Raw genomic sequence first — 24387 nt, 5'->3', positions numbered from 1 at the left:
GTACCTGGAGAATAATACAATCTACAACACCCCCTAGTTTCCAGCAAAGGAAGGGAAAACAGAAGTAAAAAAAACAAAAAATAAAAAACAATCAAATAAGAAAATACTAAGCAATAGCAACAACAAAGGAATAAGCAAAATACTCTCACTAAAAAGCATAAAAATACAGTATAATCAACATTCCCCCAAACAGCATCAAAAGGACAGTGAGAAAAACAATTTTTTGTTTGTTTGTTAGTTAATACAGCTCAGAGAGAGGTGTGTATGCACTTGGCACAGGGGATTGGAAATTAGATATATAAGTAGGGTAGAAATTTTAGCAAGGGGGATACAGAAAGAGTAAGGAAAATCTAAAGTAGGAAAGGGTTAAGATAAAAAGGATAGCAAAAGGGGGAAGGTTAGAAAGAGAGTGATGGGGTGTATAGGTCGTGTTGAGATAGGGTTAAACAATGTTAAATGAAAATAAAATGAAGAACACTAATTCCAATGTAAAATAAAGAGAAAATAAAATGGCACTTAAAAAATTAAAATAGCAGTAGTAACAATGCTTATTGAACCTAAAAATGTAATAATTAAAAAGTTAAAATCAACTGAGGAAAAAAAGGAAAAAATTTGTTTTTAACTAAAAGATTCAAAAACTAAAAATAAAATGAAGAAAATAAAAAATTTAGCAAAAAAAGCATGCAGTTGTTAAGGCTATTCACTTCTTCTGTTATTCTGTTTGGCATGTTTGTTGCTCAGTCCAGACAGTATTGCAGTTCCTTGCGTTCTGCTGCACCTCAGTGGCGATTCCTTAGTTTCTTGGTTTTTGATCAAATAAAACTAATAATAAACACAGTCAGTTTGTACTCCAGATCCTAGGTGGCAGTGTTTCTGGATTGATGTCCCCGTCTTTTTGGCTGCTCTAGCCTTTTTCTATGGTACTCAATACCATTTTTTTTGTTTGTTTTTGTTTTTTCTTTGCCCTCGGAGCTGAAACCTGGATGATTTCTCCCTGCTCTGCTTCTCAGCTTCCAGAAAAGCAGTTTTCCCCTGCTGTCTCTTAGGGCCAGCCAATCTGGGTGATCTCTCCTTTGTAATCGAAGCAAAGTGTTGCAGGGGAACCAGTCTAGGTGTGCGGTGGGCTAGTCTGCACGCACTTACAAACAGACTGCTTTCCAACTCCTATGTTCTCCCTCTGTGTCGGATCAGAATGGGTTGCTCCCTAGAGAACCCCACTATGAGCAACCTTGGGGAACCCCATCCAGCAGACCCAACTGAGGGGGGCTTTTGTGGACACAGATTTCCGCGGTCCCAGCGCATGCTTTTGCCTCTGCTGCCACAGCAGCCGCAGGCCACTTTCGCTGTTGGGACACAGACACCCCACGTTATCCCTGGAAAAATCCAACCTTTCTGTGGAATCCATGTGTTTGCACCGGTCGGGGCCCCCACAGTTTTTCAGGTCTCAGGTAAGATCCCCAATTGCAGCACTGATGTGGTTGTGAGGGGCAGCACATACAAGTGTTTACCTGGCCACCATCTTTAGCATCCTCAAAATTTAATTCAGGGGGTGTGGGGAAACCTGTGAAGCAGAATTTTTGGACTGGAACATGCGGTGTTCCCCTGGGAAGGATGTCCTGGATTCTTTGTCCGCTGGAGTCAAAGGATGAATCCACAGGCAGAAGGTAGAATAGCAAAGGTGGAGATTTACTGAAGAACAAGTACAGACTCCCATGTGGGGAGGGGAAAGAGTCTCCTCTTCCTTCTCTTCTTAAAGAATACCCTTCAACATTTCATGTAATCCTGGTTTGGTGTTGATAAACTCCTTTAACTTTTTCTTGTCTGTGAAGCTCTTTATCTGACCTTCAATTCTGAATGATAGCTTTGGTGGTTAGAGTAATTTTGGTTGTAGGTTCTTGTTCATCATTTTGAATATTTCTTGCCATTCCCATCTGGCCTGCATAGTTTCTGTTGAGAAATCAGCTGACAGTCATATGGGTATTCCTTTGTAGGTAACTACCATGTTTCCCCGAAAATAAAACATCCTCTGAAAATAAGACCTACTTACAGGTTTCCTTCTGAGTGAAATATAAGGCATCCCCCTCAAAAATAAGACCCCCCCCCCAGGCTCTGTCTCAGAATGAAAATTAATTTACCATAAACTGGTCGCTAGGGCCACCACGGCTGGCATCTAGCAACCAGTGGCATTACGTGGAGTACTGCCATCACTGCTGTGTGGCGGTAGAGTGGAGGTCAGAGTGAGCGGTGAGCGCGAGGCGGGGGAGAGGAGGAGACTTTTGCAGATGCGTGTAGAAGAACAGGAGGATTAGAGCGGACAGGATGCGGCGAAGGTGGTGAGTGCTGGTCTGTCTCTGGTGACACTACCTGATGCTCACGGCCGCCCTCATGATGACTGAAGGTTCTCAGTCAGTGGCAGACCCTGTTCCAGCCCAGATCCAGGCCCCAGCAAGCCTAGTGACAGTCCCCAGGCAGGCCCCAGGGGTAAATGTCTGATAAAGGGGTAGGGGGGATATCTGGTAAAGGTGTTCAGTGGCATAAGGGTGGTGGGAGGGGGATCACTTAAAATGACACAGGAGGATCATAGGGGGCAATCAAAATGACACAGGAGGATCAAAAGGGGTTACTAAAATGGTAATCCCCCCTATGATTCTCCTGTTCCATTTTGATTCCCCCCTCTGATCCCCCGTGTCATTTTAAGTGATCCCCCTCCCCACACCTTGATACCCCAATTCCTTTTTTTACCCCTAGAAAAGAGCACAAAAAGAAAAAGCTACTCTGTAGAGTACAAGAAAGGAATCGTGGAAGACTCTTGGGGCTAAAATCTTACTGCTTTCTGCAAAGAGAAGATGTTGAGTATCCGATTGGTCTGAAAATGGCGAGCAGAGTATGGTAACCTCATTGAACAAGTGGACAAGGGAAATGCTAAAAAGCGCAAGTGTGGATCAGGTCGGAACCATTATTTTCTGAGCTGGAAGACCTGATCTGTGAATGGGTTGTTGACAGGAGAGCAAAGGCTTTGGTTGTGAATAGGGCTCAGATTCAAGAATTTGCCCTTGCAATGGCACCACAGTTTGACATAGCCCCCGAAGACTTCAAAGCATCACAACACTGGCTGGATAATTTCCTTCAGCGAAGTGAATTGTCTTTAAGAAGATCTACTGGTACAACATTGTTTAGGTTGGAAGATACTCAAGTCCTTTATTGATGATGCTGACTTCTCTAAATACAATCTTTCCAACATGATTGCTATGGATGAAACTGCAGTGTTTATGGGCCAATCATCTCAAACAACAATTGAACAGTGGGGTGCCTCCTTAGTGTACATTCCCTCCACTGCTTACGAAAGTGCACGTGTTTACTGTATTTTGGCAATTTTTCTGGACGGCACCAAAATCCCACCTTTAATCATTTCTAAGGGCAAGAAGGAAAAGATTGAATGTGTTTTGAGCATTTTTATTCTTGAAACTGAAAAAGCCTGGGCCACACAAGCAGTTATAAGGAAGTGGGTCAATTTAATGCTGCCCCTTGTTATGCGAGGGAGCCAAAGAGGTCTGCTAGTCTGGGATGCAGCCAGCACTCACCACGCTAAAGACATGAAGACATTTCTTCACGAAAGAAAAATAGATCAGATAATGATTCCCGCAGGAATGACGGCCTATCTCTTGATATTGCAATAAACAAGCCATTCAAAGACAATTTGCACATGGAAATTAATGACTACATTGAAAATAGAATGGAGAGAAATCAGCGTGGAAACTTTGTGAAACCTAAACTGCAAGAAGTTGTGACTTGGGTGAAGAATTCATGGTAGAAAATCACTGACAGTTGCATTGCAAATGCACTGTGAGCAGGCTGCCTTGACAAGAAGTACTCATTTAAAGTCAGTGCTATTGCTAAACATGAGAGATTTGGTCCACTGATTCTGAAAGAAATGGAGTCACAAGAAATTCACCAGGAAATTCAGGATTTGGATTGTTATGATGATGTTCCAGAAGATGATGACATGATTGTCATTGAATAAATGAGTAAATTCTTGATACTGTAGGATTCACAGTTTGTCTGGTTTGTGTTGACAACTACCATACTACTGTACTGTATACAGGTAATAAATTTCCTTTATTTTCATTTAACAATAAATGTGTACCATATTCTTCTTCATGAAAAAATAAGACTTCCCCTGAAAATAAGACCTAGCGTATCTTTGGGAGCAAAAATTAATACAAGACACTGTCTTATTTTCAGGGAAACAGGGTAGCTGTTTTTTTCTTGCTGCTTGTAATATTTTTCTCTTTGTCTGTTGCCCTTGGCATTTTAATTATGATGTGTCTTGGTGTGGTCCTCTTTGGATTCCTCTTGTTTGGGGTTCCGTGTGCTTCTTGAACTTGTAGGTCTATTTCTTTCACCAGGTAGGGAAAGTTTTTTGTCAATATTTCTGTTTACTTTATGTTATTTTATTTTTGTAATTGACTTTATTGGTGAGATATCAGTTAATAAAACCATACACACTTTAAAATGAAATAAAATAGAAAAAATAAGTAAATGATAAAAATTAAAAAAAAAAAAAAAAAAAAAAAAAAAAAAAAAAAGCTGTGTGGGCCAAACTTCACACACCTGTTTCAAATTGAGTCCATGAGCCTCTGGTCTTAGGAGCTTTTTTGTCTAAATCTTCCCCCAGGAATCTCAGTGGGGTAATGATGATGATAATGATGTTGATAATTTCAGTGAATTTATGTAACACTGCAGAATCTCCTATTTTCTTTATTTCAGGTGTTGAAAATAGAAAGGGGCTTATAATTGGGGAGAAGAACTGGGCATAGACATAGAGTCTTAGAGCAAAGATGTTCTGATTCAGAGCTTAAGTGTTTGAATCAAAGAACTCTTTTTCCAAGTAGGCAGCTTTGCCAAAGCCTCACATAGAAAGGACTCCACAGGGAAGCTCTGTGGAAGTGGTGTCCGAGCCTGCCTGTCCTGCCTCTCTCAGCCCACAGTGCAACACCTGGGGTAGCCTCCTAGCACCCCAATGAACACAGTTTGGAAACTGCTGATCTTGATCACCCCATCATTTATTTACACATGGGAAAAACTAAGGCCCAGGGAGATTGTCATTTTGATTAAGGTTGCACAACTGGAACAGAGACTAGAAGTGCTCCTCAGATGAAAACCTCCCTGAATGTCATGCAGCTGGAGGTAAACCGCTGCAGGCCTTATACAATGGGGTTCAGGGGGAGCAGAAGGAGCTGCAGACCCAGACCAAGGAGCTGCAAACCTCCCTGAACCACAGGAAGCTGGAGAAAACCACCTACAGGCCTAGTGTGAAGGACTGTGCTGCACCAGAAGGAGATGGAGACCCAGACCAAGGAGCTGCAAACCTCCCTGAATGACAAGCAGCTGTAGGTAAAGTGATGGAAGGCCTTGTAAGAGGGGCTGAAGGAGGAGCAGAATAACCACCAGGTCCACAACTGGTAGATGAAACTCCATGAATGGCAAGCAGCTTGAGATGAACTGCCTCTAATCCCAGTGTGTAGGATTGAGGTGGGAGCAGTAGTAGCTACAGACTACACCAAAGAGCTGCAAACCTCCCTGAATGACAAGCATCTGTAGGTGAAATGATGGAAGGTCTTATACAAAGCCGAAAGGGGGCATAGAAGCAAAGCAGGTCTACAACAAGGAAGTACAAACTCCATGAATGACAAACAACTGGAGATGAACTGCCTGTAAGCCAAGTAGGTAGGACTGATGGGGTAGCAGCAGTAGCTATGGACAACACCAAGGAGCAGCAAATATCCCTATACCACAGGGAACTGGAGGAGAATCGCCTTCATGCCTAGTGTGAAGGATGGCACTGAGGCAGGAGAAGCTGCAGACACAGACCAAGAAGCTGCAAACATCACTGAAGGAAAAGAAGCTGTAGGTGAACTGATGGACGTCTTTGTATGAGGGCCTACGGGGGGGAGCAGAAGGACCAGCAGGTCCACAACTAGGAGGGGGTAAACTCCATGAATGTCAAGCAGCTGGAGATGAACCGCCTGTAGGCCCAGTGTGTAGGACTGAAGCAGGAGCAGCAGGGGTTGCAGAGCACACCAAGGAGCTGCAAATCTCCTTGAATGACACAGTGCTGGAGGTGAACTGCTGGCAGGCCCAGTGGAATTGGCTGAGGAAACAGCAGGGGACCTGAAAAATCTATGAAGTAGTTGCAAAGTCCTTGAATTGTGCTGAGCCTTAGATACACCATTGACAGGCCCTGAAATAGGGGATTATGAGCAAGTAGGAGGAGCTACAAACCCACAACAAGGAATTGCAAACCCCACTGGAACACAGGTGTTGAAGAAGATTCGCCTGCAGGACTAGTGTGAAGGCATTTTCTGGAGCAGGAGCTGCAGACACAAGCCAAGCAGCTGCAAACTTTCCTGAATGATAAGCAGCTGTAGGTGAAGTGATTGAAGGCCTTTTTCTAGGGATTGAAGGGGGAGCAGAAAGACCAGCAGGTCAACAAGGAGTTGCAAACTTAATTAATGACGTACGGCTAGAGATGAACCACCTTTAGACCAAGTTTGTAGGACTGATGCAGGAGCAGAAGTAGCTGCAGACCACACCAAGGAGCTGCAAATCTCCTTGAATGACATACTGCTGGAGGGGAACTGCTGGCAGGCCCAGTGGAATTGACTGAGGAAGCAGGAGGAGAGGCTGCAATCTACTAAGTAGGAACGATGTCCCTGATATACAGTAAGCTGGACAACAACCACTGTCATGCCCTGTACTAGGGGATTTTGGTGAATCATGAGGAGGTACAGACCCACACCAAGGAGCAGCAAACCTCCATGTACCCCTGGTAGCTGGAGAGGAACTCCCTACATGCCTAGAGTATATGACTGTGCCAGAGGAGAAGCTTCAGACCCAGACCAAGGAGCTGCAAACATCATTGAATGAAAAGAAGCTGTAGGTGAACTGATGGAAGTCTTTGTATGAGGGCCTACGGGGGGAGCAGAAGGACCAGCAGGTCCACAACTAGGAGGGGGCAAACTCCATGAATGACAAGAAGCTGGAGATGAACCGCCTGTACTCCCAGTGTGTAGGACTGATGCAGGAGCAGCAGTAGCTGCAGACCACACCAAGGAGCTGCAAATCTCCTTCAATGACACACTGCTGGAGGGGAACTGCTGGCAGGCCCAGTGGAATTGGCTGAGGAAACAGCAGGAGGGGCTGCAAAGCTAATGAGTACGTTTCAAAGTCCCTGATATGCAGTCACCTGTACATCTACCATTCTCATGCCCTGTACTAGGAGATTTTGGTGAACCATGAGGAGGTACAGACCCACACCAAAGAGCAGCAAACCTCCCTATATCACAGGCAGCTGAAGAAGAACTGCCTACATGCCTAGTGTGAAGGACTGTGCTGGAGGAGAAGGAGAAGATGCAGACCCAGACCAAGGAGCTGCAAACATCATTGAATGAAAAGAAGCTGTAGGTGAACTGATGGAAGTCTTTGTAAGGTGGCCTAATGGGGTAGAAAGACCAGCAGGTCCACAACTTGGAGGTGCAAACTCCAAGAATGATAAGCAGCTGAAGATGAACTGTCTGTAGGCCCAGTGAGTAGGACTGTGCTAGAGGAGGAGGAGCTGCAAACCAGACCATGGAGCTGCAGACATCATTGAATGAAAAGAAGCTGTAGGTGAACGGATGGACGTCTTTGTATGGGGGCGAAATGGGGTAGAAACACCAGCACGTCCACAACAAGGAGGTGCAAAATCCATGAATGACAACCAGCTGGAGATGAACTACCTTTCGGCCCAGTGTGTAGGTCTGAAGCGGGAGCAGCAGTAGCTGCAGACCACACCAAGGAGCTGCAAATCTCCTTGAATGACACACTGCTGGAGGGAAACTGCTGGCAGGCCCAGTGGAATTGGCTGAGGAAGCAACAGGAAGGACTGCAAAACTACTAAGTTGTTTTCACAGCCCTGATATACAGTCAGCTGGAAGTAAACCACTCTCTGCCCCTGTGCTAGGGCACCTTGGGCAACCATGAGGAGGAAGACACCCACCCCATGGTGCAGCAAACATCCCTGTACCACAAGCAGGTGGTGGAGAACCGCATGTAGGCCCTGTGTGTAGGCCTGATGTGGGAACAGGAGGAGCTGCAGACACACAAAGTAGCTGAAAACATCCTGGAATGAAAAGAAGTTCTAGTGAACTGATGGACGTGTTTATATGGCGTCCTAATGAGGCAGAAAGACCAGTAGGTCCACAACGAGGAGGTGCAAACTCCATGAATGACAAGCAGCTGGAGATGAACCGCCTGTAGGCCCAGTATCTAGGACTGTGCTCGAGCAGGAGGAGCTGCAACCCAGACCAAGGTGCTGCAAATCTCCCTGAATGACAAGCCGCTGTAGGTGAACTGATTGAGGCCTTGGAGGAGGGGCTGAAGGGGGAGTAGAAGGACCAGCAGGTCCACAACAAGGAGGGGCAAACTCTTTGAATGACATGCAGCTTGAGATGAACCACCGTTAGGCCCAGTGTGTAAATCTGAAGTGGGAGCAGCAGTAGCTGCAGACCACACCAAGGAGCTGCAAATCTCCTTCAGTGACACACTGCTGGAGGAGAACTGCTGGCAAGCCCAGTGGAATTGGCTGAGGAAGCAGTAGGAGAGGCTGAAAATATACTGAGTAGCTTTCAAAGTCTCTGGTATGAAGTCAGCTGGACAACAACCACTGTCATGCCATGTACGAGGGGATTTTGGTGAACCATGAGGAGGTACAGACCCACACCAAGGAGCAACAAACATCCCTATACCACAGGCAGCTAGAGAAGAACCGCCTACGTGCCTAGTGTGAAGGACTGTGCTGGAGGAGGAGGAGAGGCAGACCCAGACCAAGGAGCTGCAAACATCATTGAATGAAAAGAAGCTGTAGGTGAACTGATGGACATCTTTGTAAGGTGGCCTAATGGGGTAGAAAGACCAGCAGGTCCACAACTTGGAGGTGCAAACTCCAAGAATGTTAAGCAGCTGAAGATGAACTGTCTGTAGGCCCAGTGTGTAGGATTGTGCTGGAGGAAGAGGAGCTGCAAACCAGACCAAGGAGCTGCAGACATCACTGAATGAAAAGAAGCTGTAGGTGAACTGATGGACGTCTTTGTATGGAGGCGAAATGGGGTAGAAACACCAGCACATCCACAACAAGGAGATGCAAAATCCATGAATGACAAGCAGCTGGAGATGAACTACCTTTTGGCCCAGTGTGTAGGTCTGAAGCGGGAGCAGCAGTAGCTGCAGACCACACCAAGGAGCTGCAAATCTCCTTGAATGACACAGTGCTGGAGATGAACTGCTGGCAGGCCCAGCGGAATTGGCTGAGGAAGTAGCAGGGGAGCTGAAAATCTATGAAGTAGTTGCAAAGTCCCTGAATTATGCTGAGCCTTAGATACACCATTGACAGGCCCTGAAATAGGGGATTATGAGCAAATAGGAGGAGCTACAAACTCAAAACAAGGAATTGCAAACCCCACTGGAACACAGGTGTTGAAGAAGTTCCGCCTGCAGGACTAGTGTGAAGGCATTTTCTGGAGCAGGAGGAGCTGCAGACACAAGCCAAGCAGCTTTAGGTGAAGTGATTGAAGGCCTTTTTCTAGGGGCTGAAGGGGGAGCAGAAGAACCAGCAGGTCCACAACAAGGGGGTGCAAACTCATTGAATGACATGCAGCTTGAGATGAACCACCGTTAGGCCCAGTGTGTAAATCTGAAGTGGGAGCAGCAGTAGCTGCAGACCACACCAAGGAGCTGCAAATCTCCTTGAAAGACACACTGCTGGAGGGGAACTGTTGGCAGGCCCTGTGGAATCGGCTGAGAAAGCAGCAGGAGGGGCTGCAAATCTACTAAGTAGGAGCCATGACCCTGATATACAGCCATCTGGCCAACAACCACATCATGCCCTGTATGAGGGGATTTTGGTGAACCATGAGGAGGTACAGACCCATACCAAGGAGCAGCAAACATTCCTGTACCAGAGGCAGCTGAAGAAAAACCGCCTACATGCCTAGTGTGAAGGACTGTGCTGGAGGAGGAGGAGAGGCAGACCCAGACCAAGGAGCTGCAAACATCACTGAGGAGAAAAAAACTATAGGTGAAATGATGGAAGTATTTGTATGGGGCCCTAATGGGGGAGCAGAAGGATGAGCAGGTCCACAATAAGGAGTTGCAAACTTCATGAATGACAAGCAGCTGGAGATGAACTGCCTGTAGGCCCAGTGTGTAGGACTGATGTGGGAGCAGCAGTAGCTGCAGACCACACCAAGGAGCTGCAAATCTCCTTGAAAGACACACTGCTGGAGCTGAACTGCTGGCAGGACCAGTGGAATTGGCTGAGGAAGCAGCAGGAGAGGTGCAAATCTATTAAGTAGGTTTTAAAGTCCTTGATTTATAGTCAGCTGGACATCACCCACTCTTTGGCCCTGTGCTAGGGGATTTTGGGTAACCATGAGGAGCTTCAGACGCACACAAAGGAGCAGGTAACTGGAGGAGAAGTGCCTGCATGCCTAGTGTGAAGGACTGTGCTGGAGGAGGAGGAGCTGTAGACCCAGACCAAGGAGCTCCAAACATCACTGAATGACAAGCAGTTGCAGGTGAGCTGATGAAAGTCTGTGTAGGAAGGCCTAATGTGAGCAGAAGGACCAGCATGTCCACAACAAGGAGGTGCAATCTCCATGAATGACAAGCAGCTGTAGGTGAACGAATGGAAGTCCTCGTAGGATGCCTTGAAAGTGGAGCAGAAGGATTAGCAGGTCTACATCAAGAAGGTGCAAATCTACTAAGTAGATGCAATGTCCCTGAATTACAGTCAGCTGGAGGGAAACCACTGGCAGGCCCTCTACGAGGCGCTTATAGGAAAGCTGGAGGAGCTACAGACCCACACCAATGAGGTGCGAACCTCCCTGAAGCACAGGCAGCTGGAGAAGAACTGCTTGCCGGCCTAGTGTGAAGGACTGCTGGAGCAGGAGGAGCTGCAGTCTCACACGTGAAAGCGCACTAGCTTAAGGCCACGCAGCAGGGCCCCGGGAACAGAATAACACAGGCTAGAAGAAGAGATGCCGAACACGGTCCTAGCGGAGATCAGGGTCAGTGGCCATGGACTCAGTAGTTAGCAACCTATCACTTTTCATGCATTGCTCACTTCACAGTGAGTGTGGTACCCTCTGGTCTTTTCTGTGTTTTCGAAAATGTGCACTGACTTCCCACATTTAAAAATTAAGAGATTGTGCTTCAGAGCCTGGGCTTCTGGATCCTTAGGGAAAAACAATCAGAAGCTCTTTCACATGGAGAGCAGGCCTCCGACTGCAGGCCCTGCGTTAGGTACCACCTGGCACCATGCACTGAGCCTCGCCGTAGGCCCCGCCCCCTCTCCAGTCCTCCCAGGCCGCTTTGCTCCTTATCTTCTCTGTCTGGCTGCCAAAAGGCTTTGAGTTTACTTTCCTGGAAATGTGAGCAGAATCCCAACATAGGAGTGGGTCCAGGTGGAGGTCTGACTTTGCTAAACTGACCTTTTTCACCTGATGCTCGTCTAACTTACGGAGGGCAGACCCCTCCCACCACTAAAGGCTTTGTTGGTCTGCACCCACAGGAGCGAGCCTAGCCCTGTGTCTGACCTGAGAACCCAAGCTCCTGAGCTGACCTCGCTGGAATCCTTGGGGTTCCCCAGCTTGAGTTTCAGATGGTTCTGGGTCTACTCTCCTGAGGTGACATACAGCCTGATCCTAGGTGTTCAGCCAGCCGGTCTCCTAGACATGTTAGGGGTCCTGGACCCACGTCACCTGCTTCCACCCCCAGATTCCCAACTCGGTGGTCATAATGGCCATGAGCACCGTGATGTAAATCCCAGAAACACACTGGCTTCTTTTGGGCCAGGTCCCAGGCGGAGCTGTTGAATCAATTCATGTATTTTATTTTAAAAGCCAGATTGTTTTTCTCTCTCTTCTGTTAGAGACAAATTACATTCCTCACAGAAAATGAATGAAAACCTGGAGGAACAAAGCATGGCTGAGCACAAGTTCCATGATCCAGCGCCAAAGAAGTGAGTTGATCTAAGCGTCAGTAACTTACACACGGAAGACAAGTTTGATCTTTCACGAGTAGGGAAAGCTGTAGCATCTAGAGCAGTGACCAGTTTGTTGGGCCCATACATTCCACTGTATGGCAGCTGCCCTGTGTGCAGGTCCCTCCTAGCACGGAAAGAATTTCAAGTTTCTTTGGGTCCTGCCCTCTGTACTGAGGGTTATCCTATGCGGGACGGTGAATGCCTGCTGGCCAGTAGCCTGTTTCAGAGGCAGAGAGTCTGGGCTTTTAGAGCCACTAAAGCAGGCATATCAGGTTTGGTCTCAAGATTGCGGGACCTAGAAAACCACATTTCTGCTTTGGGAAGGAAGCTTGGGTCAGATGCCTGGACCCGCATCCCCATCTTAAAGCACAGGAACCTTTTGTTCAGATCTCCATTCCTCTGGGGTCACTGGACCCCCCAGGGCGGTTCACACACACATTCCTTTCTCCAGAGAGCAGCAGCCTGGTGATGGGCCTGCTGGGACCCTGAGACTGCCAGCCTCTGTCCAGCAGCAGGGCTTCCCCAGAGCTGGGCCTGAGCCAGGAGCTGGATCTTCCCATTGACCTACCCCAGCCCAGCCTTGAGGTCAAATAACCATGAATCCGGCAGGGCCTCTCTGTAGAAATCACAGAACCACAGAATTCTGCCTGACCCTTCTGTTGACAGGGAGATTGAGACACGGATGAGAAAATGGAGTGGCTGTGTAAGCACAGTTCTGTTTCATGGCAGAGCCAGGATCAGAACCCAGCTGTGGTCCTTGTGACATTAGAATGCTCATTTCCTGTTAGCTGAACCATATTACCTTTGCATTCACTATTTTCATTTATTTACTTATTTTTTTTTTAATCCTCACCAGAGAATATTTTTCCCATTGATTATTAGAGAGAGCAGAAGAGAGGTAGGGAGGTGAGGGGGAAGGAGAGAGAGAGAGAAAGAGAGAGAGAGAGAGAGAGAGAGAGAGATCGATCAGTTGGCTTCCATCTGCACCCACCTCAACCAGGGCCAGGGATCGAACCTGCAACCCAGGTATGCGCCCTTGTCGGGGGATCAAACCCACCACCCTTCAGTGCTCAGGCTGACACTTCAACCACTGGGCAACCGTGCTAGGGCTCACTGTTTCTACTTGAAGCAACCCACTCTCCTGCCCTCTTCCCCTCACCCAGATTCCTCAGTTCAGGGAACAGGTAAAGTAGGCTAGCCTATTTCATGTATTATTAACACTAGTAGAAAATGAGGAGGTCCCTGACTCTTTCTGAAAAAGGCGTTTAGTGGAATTTTGCCCACCAGCATGATTAGGTTAGCACAGCACCGCTTCCTGCATTTGCACAGGAATGGAGGGCTGAGAGCTGGGTAAGAAGTTCTGTTTTCCAAGGGGCTGTCGTGGGTTCCTGCCACGAGGAAGGCTTCTACCATCCCCGGGTCTGCGAATTAGCTGACCAGTGTGTGCCCCCTCCTGAGCCCCAGGTGGGATGAGCGTGGTGAAGGAAATCCCAGCTCGTGTAGGGCACCCAGGGGCCTGCTGGAGGGGCAGTGAGGGTTGGCTGTGTCCTAAACACCTACCTCTTACAGGAAGAAGCTCTGGATTAGAACCAAAGCCATCATCAAATTCATCAAAGGAAAGAAAGGGGGTTCCAGAGAACGACCAAAGTCAACCCCAGAGAGGCCTCCCTGGCTGCTGGGGTCCTCAGACCAGGCCTTGCGCAGTACTTGTCAGCTTCTTCAATTGCAGCTGGAGCCCCTGGAGGCCACCCCATGCTGCTCAAAGAGGACAGAAGAGCAAGATGCCAGCAGGGGGCGCAAGGGAAAAGGTAGAAGGGCTGACACTGGGTGAGTGTGATTCCTTTATGGCGTCTAAGCTTGTTAATGGTGCAGAAGATGGTCTGTCTGCGCTGTCCCAAGTGCTAAGGAGTGTAGGGCCGCACAGCTGTTGCTAAATTCAGCTTTAGCAGAAGTTCTGCATTTCCTCCCGTATTATTTTGTTTTTAAACCCCAGCATGAACTTCTAGAGAATTCCAGCATGCCCTTGACATCCCCAATGCCAGCCTGGGAGAAGTGTGCTCTGGGTTCCCCAGCAGGGCTCCCTGTGTTCTGTGAGCAGGAGGCAACACAGAGCCCACTGGAGGCAGGCGAGCAAGTGTAAGAGACTGACATGTGTCCCTCTGTGTCCCCTCACCCTGACACCAGGTTCCTCTAACCTGGCCCATTCCACCACAGCCCCAAGTGCCTCCCAGTGAGGACCTGATGCCCAGAAGGGACATAGCACTCTGCTCCACCCTCAAAGATGGTGGTGCCCACAGCCCATAAGGAGGGGTTATGCTGATTGACTGTCATGCCCTCAAAGATGGTGACACCCAGTCTTCTCAGTCCTGCTGGGGTGACAGGCATTCCGTGCAAATGCCTTTGGAGTCCCCCAGTCCCCTCAGTCCCCCAGCCGCACAGGGCCGGCCTGAGGCACGGGCAAGCCTTGGGTGGTGGCTGCCCAGCCTCCCAGAGCTGCCCGAGGCTGAAGTAACCAGGGCCAGCCCGAGGTGCAGGCAAGCCTCAGATAGCAGCTGCCCAGCTGCCTAAGGCTGCCCAAGGCTTAGGTAATCAGGGTTGGCCAAGGCTTGTGCTGCCCGCAGTGGCAACAATAAAGGTGTGATGGGGCATTGCCTTCCCCTGATTGCCGGGTTGTCTCCCACCCCTGAGGGCTCCCGGACTGTGAGAGAGGGGCAGGCCGGACTGAGGGACCCCCTCCCCTCCGGGCCTCTAGTCTATAACTAAAGAGGCAAGGCTGTGCTCCAATGACACTTTACTTATGGACATTGTCCTTTGCTGTTTTTAATGCCATTCTTTAAAAAAATTGTTTTAATCATTTAAAATGTAAAGACTTATTAGCTCATAGGTCATACAAAAGTGAGTGTCAAATCCTAGCCATCATGCACAGTGGTTAGAGCCTGTGGATTGAAGGGTGTCGGATTTGATTCCCAAGCATATCTTTTTTTAAAAAATATGTTTTATTGATTTTTCACAAAGAGGAAGGGAGAGAGATAGAGAGCTAGAAACATCGATGAGAGAGAAACATCGACCAGCTGCCTCTTGCACACCCCCTACCGGGGATGTGCCCACAACCAATGTACATACCCTTGACTGGAATTGAACCCGGGACCCTTCAGTCCACAGACCAACGTTCCACCACTGAGCCAAACCGGCTTCGGCCCCAAGCATACCTTGAAATGATCTCATTAAAAGTAAAAATTACTTAATAAGTGCATTCCACTTCCCTCAGTGTGTAGTTTGATTTGCTATTTGAGCAGCAACAAACACTAGACTAACTGTTTACAAAATTTCAAATCACTAGGGATGGAAAGAGCATTGCTTTGGTTGCAACAAGAATGATTCAAAACAACTCCCTCCACTAAACACTTCCGTAATCATTTTTCTTCCTCCATGAGCCCAGAATTTAACTCACAGCCAAATTCATCTTAGGAAGAGGCAAAGGTCCCACTGGCACAGGACGATACAGAAACAAGGTACACACCCCTGGTTCTACTGGAAGGGCCATAGTTTATTGACACAACTGGAACAATCTATAATTAAAATTAAAATCATCATCAAAACTTGTCCGAGCAAAGACTGGAACCAAAGGAGAAACACAAGTAACTAATGTACATGAGAAAAGTGAGCTTCAAAGACCATCAAGTAACTGCCAAGGAAAGACACCTGGAACATTTAAAAACCACAGACATCTGAGAGCACTGCTCAGGAGCATAGAGGACAGCCTTTCTGCACACAGTTGGACAGGATGGAGCAAATATTCATGCTCCTGGGCTGTGAGGCAGGCGCGCTGATGGCGTCACCGGTGACGTCACCCTGTGGGAGATTCCATTTCCAGGAATTCACCCCATAAGAGTCAAAAAAGTTGGGCCAGATATTAATGTATAAAAGTGTTCATCACAATAGTACTCAATAGGAAAGACTAGATGTGATGTAAGTGGTCAGTATGGAGCAGAGACACATACTTAGGATGGGCTATAATACTGTGATTAAGTTTTGTTAAAGGGATTTTAAGGTGTTAGGAAAACTATTTGTGATAAAATGTCAGCTTAGAAAAAAATATAAATTTGATTATACAGTATTTCACAGTTTTAAAATATATATAGAAAATATATATAGAAGGAAAGGAAATATGCTAGGATAGAAACCGGTAGCATGCTGATGACTATTATGTTTCTCTTCATACTTTTTGATATTTTCATAACTTTATTTATTTATTTATTTTTTAAAAATATATTTTTATTGATTTCAGATAGGAAGGGGGAGCAGAAAGAGGGAGAGAGATAGAGATGGAGAGATAGAAACATCAATGATGAAAGAGAATCATTGATCAGCTGCCTCCTCACCCCGTTATGGGGATTGAGCCTGCAACCTGGGCATGTGCCCTTGACTAGAATCAAACCTGAGACTCTTCAGTCCCCAGGCCGATGCTTTATCCACTGATCCAAACCAGCTAGGGCGATATTTTCATAACTTTAAATACCAAATGTATATTACTGGTTTTTTTGTTTGTTTTGTTTTGTTTTTTAAAGAGTAGATAGTAATTGATGGGTTAATTTATTTTCTGAAATTCTTATTTCATTTTTCTAATTTTACTTTTTTATTTTATCTAATACCAAGTGTTTCCATTAAATAAAATGATTTTATTATTTTTGGCAGAAAAGCGATTTACTGAATGCTCACATTTTAGCCAGTTTTGGACTTTCATTTTAAAGGTACCAAAGATTGGATGATTAAATATTTCTAAAGTTGACTCTATTGGAATTGTAGTGGTACAACAAAAGCAAAACTCTCTTCTGCTAGAAATAAAAATAAAATGTGATGAGGCATTGATTTAACTGAGCTTTGGATGGATGCTGAACATGGTTCTATATCTAATAGTAATATAGTACCACATTGGAAGAACCAGGGAAAGCTGGAGACTTACACTACCAAAGCGTGAGACTTACACTACCAAAGATGAAACAGAACAAACTACAATATTAACAAAGATTGTCCAACCTGGGGGAGAATCGGCTCAGGAGTCTGTGATACCACAAACGTCTGGGAAGGGCTCTTGGATGGTGTGAGCTCATTCTTCCCTGTCCCTTCAGGGACGCCTAAAGCAAAGCCCCAAACAGACTTCCCACATGGCGTCCAGGCAACAAGAGCCCCGCTCAGTCAGGCCTGTGACAGCCCACTGTCCCCAGGTGTGTGAACGTTGTAAGTAACACTCAGACAGATGCAGAATAGCAAGGGTAGAGATGAAGATAGTGAACTTTTATTTATCTTCCTTCATCCACTTTTTTTTTCTTCATCATTTATAGAAAAGAACTATCCCCTAAAAAAAGGAAAGAACCCATATAATGTAGGTGGCTCTTTTGTGGGTACATTGGCAAAGTTACATGTAGTGTTTGGAAAATACTAAGCCAAGGTATAAGATAAAAGAATGAGGATAAACAAGTGTGTAGTCTATTTATACAATGCCTACCAAGCAGTAAGAAGGAATTACCTAATGATGCACACAACAAACATACGGGAGCCCTGTGAAAGATTACACAAAAAGTTAAACTTCCTGGGCACCTTCTGGGGTAAAGTTCTATAGATGGATGGAGATTGGGTTACACAGGTGTATAAGAATGTATATTTAAGATTTGTGCATTCCATTGTAGGCAAAGTTTACACCAAATATTAACTGTAGTGATACCTATCATGCATTATTTCTGGGGGAATTTATTGATGATTGTAGTTTACTTTGAAATACATAAAAAATAAGATGGACTGATGAATAGATGGATCATACATATAAGTTTAGTAAAATGTTAATGGTGGAATCTAAAGAGTGTTCACTTCCATTTTATGGTATGTGTTCATCTAAAACATTGGGGAAAACATTTTGTTTCCTAGTGTTTATGAATATGCTATTTTAACATCTATTTATAGTAGGTTGATCATGTGCTTTCTGAGTGTTGAATGAAAGGAGCTCTACAAGCCATAAAAGCTGAGATATTTACCAAAGTAAAGCATACAGTACTTGCATTGCTGAGCTTTCCTTTCTTTATAAGCACAATTTCTTAAAAAAATAAAAACAAAAAAACTAATAATGAGAAATAATATTGAGGCAACAATGAATGAAATTTTTCAAAATGTATCTAAAATATTTCTTGAAATTATATCTACCAGGTCTAAATACTATGTTAACGTAAAAACAAACAAACAAACAAAAAACAACATTGAAACCTGTAAAGAATTTTTGTGACTTTATTTGAGCCAAACTGTTCACATATGCTGGGGAGCAGAACCTCAACAAATTGAGATAATGCTCTGCACATGTGTCAAACACAAGGCCTGCGGGCCAAATCCGTCCCGCCAGGCCTTGCAATGTGGCCCGCACCACGCTGTCATCACTGCACTCCGCTGCGTTTCCATCACAATGACAGTTTATGACTGTTCAGTAAACCATTCGGCCCGCGATTTAGGCTGGATTTTAGATTTTGGCCCCTTCTCTGATTGAGTTCGACACCCCTACAGAATGTCAGATTACATTTGTATTTATACATTGTAATCAAAGGAGGGATATAGATGGGTTACATGAAATTCATTGGTGATGGATTAAGGAGGTGGGATAAAGCAAAGTGGTGGGAAACCCCTGGGATTGGATAAAAAGTAAAATGATGGACACTTAGGTGATTGCAGGAACAATTAATTTGATAAAGAAGGAATTTGAGGCATCCGTCCTGGCGCCCAGCCCACCACATTAGGTTGTGCCCCAGGGGCTCCAGAAAAAGGGATGTTACAAGTTACCCAGACATCTCACAGATATGTTATCTTAGAGGTAAATAGGCAATGGGCTCAGGAAAGATCTAAGTTGATCTTGTCAGGGAAAATATCAGCTTAGGACATGACTACACACTATAACCTGTTTGTAGTTAAATATTTAATTTTCAGACCATCTTTTGTGGTTATTTTAGGTCTCTGAGTTTGCAAGACTATCACACAGGCCTCCCCTGAGCTTGTCAGGTCAGCATGTGGCTCCTTTCGTCTACAACTGAAATAAGATTAAATCGAGAGTTACAAATGTTAAAAAGAGGTAATTTATTTTGTACTCTGCATGTACCAAGCAGTGTGGTCTATATTCTGAAAACTATTCCCGACTAATTTTCACAATATGCCAGGAGAAAATGAAGGTTCACAGTGGCCCGTTAACTTCTCTAACATTACTTTGCTATGAGACTTTAGAGTGAAGGGGCATTAGAAAAACTTTAAGTTTGCTGAGAAGCGCAGGATTCAGGGAAGCAAGAGGAAGGACATTGTGACGTTGCCATGGAGAAGCAGGCTTTGGTCCATTTGAATTCCGTGGAGGAATTACGTCACGGCCTCACTTGGACCGAGGAGAAACCGCCCTCACCTGAAGGTGGTCGGCTTGCTGTTGTGGCAGCAGCGATAGAAACTGTGAGTGAACGTGGCTGAGGCAGGACTGTGGGAGGTGCTTGGCCTGTGTAGGCCCAGGTCCTGTGACCTGGTCAGAAATCTCTAGTAGCAGTTCCAATCTCCTTAAGGAGGGAGAACGGTTCTCTTGGAGGATAAGTGATTTTCTTTTGTTTTGATTTTTTATCCCTGGGAGAGTTTAAAATTAAATGGAGTTTAAAGTCATGTGGTCATGATGAGCTAAATCGAATTAGAATAGTGAAAGATGAGACAGAGGCCGAAGACCAGGACACAGGCTTTATTAGAGGAGAAGGACCCTGCCGGGCTGCCTTGCAAAGGAAGAGAGCACATGTGCAGGGGTGAACATGCCTTTTGAGGGGAAGAAAGGGAAGGGATGGGGCTTAGGGTACTCGGCATGCACTGACTGGTGGTTTCATATAAGGCACATGATTAAGCACTTAGTGACTTATGAATCAGGGGCTTAAGGTATTTGGCAGGTTCTGATTGGTGGTTCAATATACAGTCCATAAAAGGTGCCTGGTTAGGTGCTCAGGAATGTCCATGCTGCAGGTGGAGTTTACGTCATACTCGGTCCATCAGTTGGGGGAAGGGAGGATCTATCATATAGTAATACATTTGACTTAAGTTTAAGACATTATTAAGATAACCTGTGGGGGTTGGGGAGCTGGATGAAGCGGAACAAAGGGGAAGAAATTGGGGGACATCTGCAATAGTGACAACAATAAACAAAGAATCTGTGTGTTTGGAGCATTTAAAGAGTTTATAACATTCAAAAGAACATGAGGTTCGTTCTACTAGTGTACATGATAATAGTTTGAAGAACTTTTACTTAACTCAGGCATTCAAAGTAACTAAAAGCAAAATTAAATTCGTATGAACTTTAAAATATCCAAAGGAACTTAATTAACTACATTTATTCTTCAGAGTGATTTTAGTTTAAGGAATTTAATTCAAGTTAAATTAATAATGACAGAAAGTGAAGGTGATTGTATTTGCTTTGCTAGAATTCAAAATAGAATAAGATTTATAGGCTGAATTTTAAGCCCCAAGGAAAACTTTGTTTTTAGAGTTTATTCTAATAAACCAATTCATTTTAAACCCAAGTCGCCATAAAATAGTCTTCTCTGTGTATAAAAATACCCCCTTCACAATTATTTTAAAGATTCACATTGAGACTTGCATGTGTGAAGAGGTGCTGTAGCCCTTATGTTGGATTAATAATTGGCTGGAGGGAGATAGAGCAACAATAATTTCTACTGAAACCTTCCCAGACGCTGTCAGGCTTCCCTGCACCCCGTGAAGCTAAGTGATGGCCGTTCCTTTCTGACTAACTGCTGGGGCTTTGCTCCTCAGCCTGGTGTTTTGAAATTTTATCCCAATGTCTTTGTCCTGTTTATCTTGCTCTGCACTCAGTGCGTCTTTTCACTCTCAAGAGCTCGGGGAGGTGTTCGTTTACTAAAGTCACTGAGTTCGTTCTTTATTCTGCGCCTCTGCTTCTCCCAGAAACACCTTTGAGTCAGGACCTGCGCCTCCTGGACGGTTCTGCCGTCTCATCTCCCTGTTAGCAGTTTTTGTTTGCACCTGGGAGATTCTCTTGACTTTTTCTTGACTTTCTATGAAATGTTTGGTTTCACCAGGCATATTGGTTATTTACAAGTGTGTGTGTTTTTCTTTTTGTTTAATTGTTCTTTTTTCACAGCCTCGTGTTCCTGTTTTCAGATTACCTCCTTACGACTCTCGTGATTAGGAGATTTCTTTGGAAGGTTTCTCTGTTCTCTGAGTTGTCTTTGTTTCTTCTGTGCTCACATTATTTGTTTACTTAATGTCCGTGAGACTTAAATTTTACCTTCCATGTTGCTGGTTTTCTTTATTATGTCTGGTGGTGCTTGGGTTTTCCATTTTTATTTAAGAATGATGGACTAGTTTGATTATTGTAGAGAGCCTCATGGGTTTTTCTACTGTTGAATGTCTAGGTTTCTTTCCTTCTGGTACTCCCTGCTGAGAATGAAGTTCTCTGTGGGTGGGCAGGGATTTGCAGGGGGTGGGCATGAGCCGTTAGCCTGAGGAGCCCGCAGTGCCAGAGTAGGTGGGCCGTTCCCTGGTGTACAGGGAAGTTCTTCAGCACCTAGAAATCTCCCCAGGTCATTTGTTAACTTCTTTTAGAGAAGAGTGTCCAGGTAAGGAGGGAGAGCAGAGAGGGTGAGGTAAGAGGAAGGGGAGCTAACTGTCAGGCTTTCTGTATGTAAACAGGCTTTTATAGAAGGGCCTTAACTAAATATAAACTTAATCAGCATCTTTACTCTCTCCCTGCATAATAGAAAGAGCTTAGATTGCCCTAAGACTGATTTCCCTCTTCACAGCTTAGATGTTATGGGCATGATTTAATTTATATAATACATGGTAATATAAATAGCGTCCTAATATATAAAGCAAATATGGACAAACATTGTGATCACTCGCTTATCTGAAGTGCTTGTGAACTGGTCTTGAGAAGGGCTTTTATTTCAAAATTGAGAGTCAATGTGAATTTTAAATATCTTTCTTCTTTGGCCTGCTTCTAAGGGATAAACAAGTATTGTTGAAAAGTAAAATAAGATACATAATAGGACTGAGAAACTCTAATTGCCTTCAACCAATGAGATTTCTGTGCTCAGGTAACAGGACTGTAATGATTACTACGTGCCCAGGGCCAGGTCTGCTGCAGAGCCTGCTGGGCTCACAGGGTGAGTGGATTCTGCAAGGTCCTCGCCTTTCCTGGAACTCAGTTTCCTTGTTTCTAAAACAAAACTTAGAAAACTTATTGCTCAAGAACCTTTCCAGGTTAAAATATCTGTTATTTTAATCAGCCAAGGAAACATTTCTCTGCTTCTCCTTTGTGACTATTGAAATCTGGGGTAGTGGAATTTGAAAGTGAGATTGAATTTCAGGCATGAAGGAGGATACATTATGAAGACACTGGTGAAGGGGAAGGAGTAGGAATCTCCAGTGTCTGAGAAAGGGAGGGGCTAGTTGAAAGCAGGTGCAATGTCAGAGGAAGACCAGAATTGCATGCCTTTAAAGAAAGCCGGTGGGCCGATGGAGACTAGGCCTTGTTCTCCTTTCCCCTTCTCCAAAAGCGATTCTTCTTGTGCTGAGTTGCTAAATTGTTATCCCCTGGATAACCCAAGAGAGGAAGGAAAAGCAGAACAAAACAGCAAATAAATGAAATGAATAACAACAAAGGACTCCATTAGCTAAATGTTCTTGGGAGATCAGAGTCCTTCCTGCCCAGAAGAGTTGGAAACAATACCCAGGGCACAACCAGAATCAGGACTCGGTGAACCATTATGCTCTGACTGCTTAATTCATTTAATGGCATGCTTGTGCCCACGCTTTACTGAGCACGTGAGGAGGATTCTGTATTGTTGTAGGAGCTGATGCCACAGCGGGCTCTGCAGAAAGAGCCCCGTGAGCTCCTGGACAGTATCGTTCATTCACCGTCCATCACTGTGCCCAACTGCTCAGCGCCACACATTGCCAACTGCTCTTCCCTCCACATTCCAAACGGCTCTTAGCCCCACATTCTAAACGGCTCCTAGTCCCTTATTCCAAACTGCCAGGAAGCTCTGGCAGGGAACATAGCTGGGTCATGGGCTGTGGCAGCTCTCACCCAATGCTAAGTGCTTTGGGATACACAAAAATTATGACACACTCCCTGTGAAATTTAAAATCTCTCTGGGCACATGAAATATAAGGAAATATAAAAGTTCTATATCTACATGCTATATAATTATAAATGGAAATTAACCACTTACACCTAATTTTGCCAATCTCCATTTTAAAAATTATTATTTTTTCCATCAGGTAAATTACAGAAATTTGATCAGTTCCTTTGAGGTAACCATTCATTTTATTTTGTTAAATCTGACCTCATAGCTCAGTGTAGAAATTCTTCTCCCCATTGACAGTGAAAAAAGATGCTCCTGTTAGTACATACATTACAACACCTAAACCACCAGTCAACTGCCTACAAAATGATTTGTTAGAATATTAGCTAATATGTAATTTAGAGGAAAGAAACATGAAAAAAATGAAGCTGCACATTTGGAAAATATTTTAACATAAAGATCCTGTACATAGCTTTCTGTGCAAGGAGAATTAAACTAGCACATGCAAGAAAGACAGAGAACAGATATGCAGGATCCTCAGAACAAAATTTTAAAAATGAGGCTGTCAATTAATGAGCTAAAAGTGTTTTATTTTTTGGACTAGTAATGGTTTTATTTGGTTAGCTAAAAACATTTATTTAATCTAAAATAAATTTAAAAATTTTAAGTAGATGAAATCATTGGACTTATGATTGGGGGGGTGGGGAGGAGGAAGTACAGGTTAGCATTTTATTAACTATCCAGCTCCAATATAGTATCAAATTACTTAAAGTCAAAGAACAAAAATTAAAAAAAAAAATCCCACCTAAAGATGTTATTTTTTCATAATCACCTAAATCAATTTGTTATAGAATCTACCACATAAATCTAATAGCCTTCATTTGTGGGAAGCATGATGAGGTTTAAAATAATGTAAAACAAAATGTGATCTAAATGGGAAACAAATATATAAAGCTAGTTATATGAACTGAGAACCCAGCAAATGACATATAATTTAAAGAATCTGGATATATTGAAAATTACTTCTTTATAATTACATGAATCAAGATTTTAATATATGAGCTTATGCCAATGAGATATTAACTGGATGCTAAATTTTTAAACTCTCTGCTTCCAAATTTCAGGGCCAAGGTTTCAGAGAAATGCAGCAAAATGTATGAGCCTCGAGCTGTTTTAAAGAAAACACGTAACAGT

The 24387-nt window shown here is 44.6% G+C and overlaps 1 protein-coding gene across 1 annotated transcript; it reads left to right on the top strand.

Annotated features, from left to right (window-relative positions):
* Positions 1–11952: 11952 nt before the first annotated feature.
* LOC123652248 (protein Daple-like) lies at positions 11953–21293 on the top strand. Its single transcript, XM_045581013.1, has 3 exons — positions 11953–12058; positions 13652–13909; positions 21266–21293. The coding sequence occupies exons 1-3, from the start codon at positions 11994–11996 to the stop codon at positions 21291–21293; spliced, it is 351 nt and encodes a 116-aa protein (XP_045436969.1). The 5' UTR covers positions 11953–11993.
* Positions 21294–24387: the final 3094 nt, after the last annotated feature.

This window comes from Pipistrellus kuhlii, unplaced genomic scaffold (genome assembly GCF_014108245.1).
Source record: "Pipistrellus kuhlii isolate mPipKuh1 unplaced genomic scaffold, mPipKuh1.p scaffold_m20_p_13, whole genome shotgun sequence".
NCBI classification, from domain to species: Eukaryota; Metazoa; Chordata; class Mammalia; order Chiroptera; family Vespertilionidae; genus Pipistrellus; species Pipistrellus kuhlii.
The sequence above is the reverse complement of the archived record's forward strand: the minus strand, read 5'-3'. Positions and strand labels throughout refer to the sequence as shown.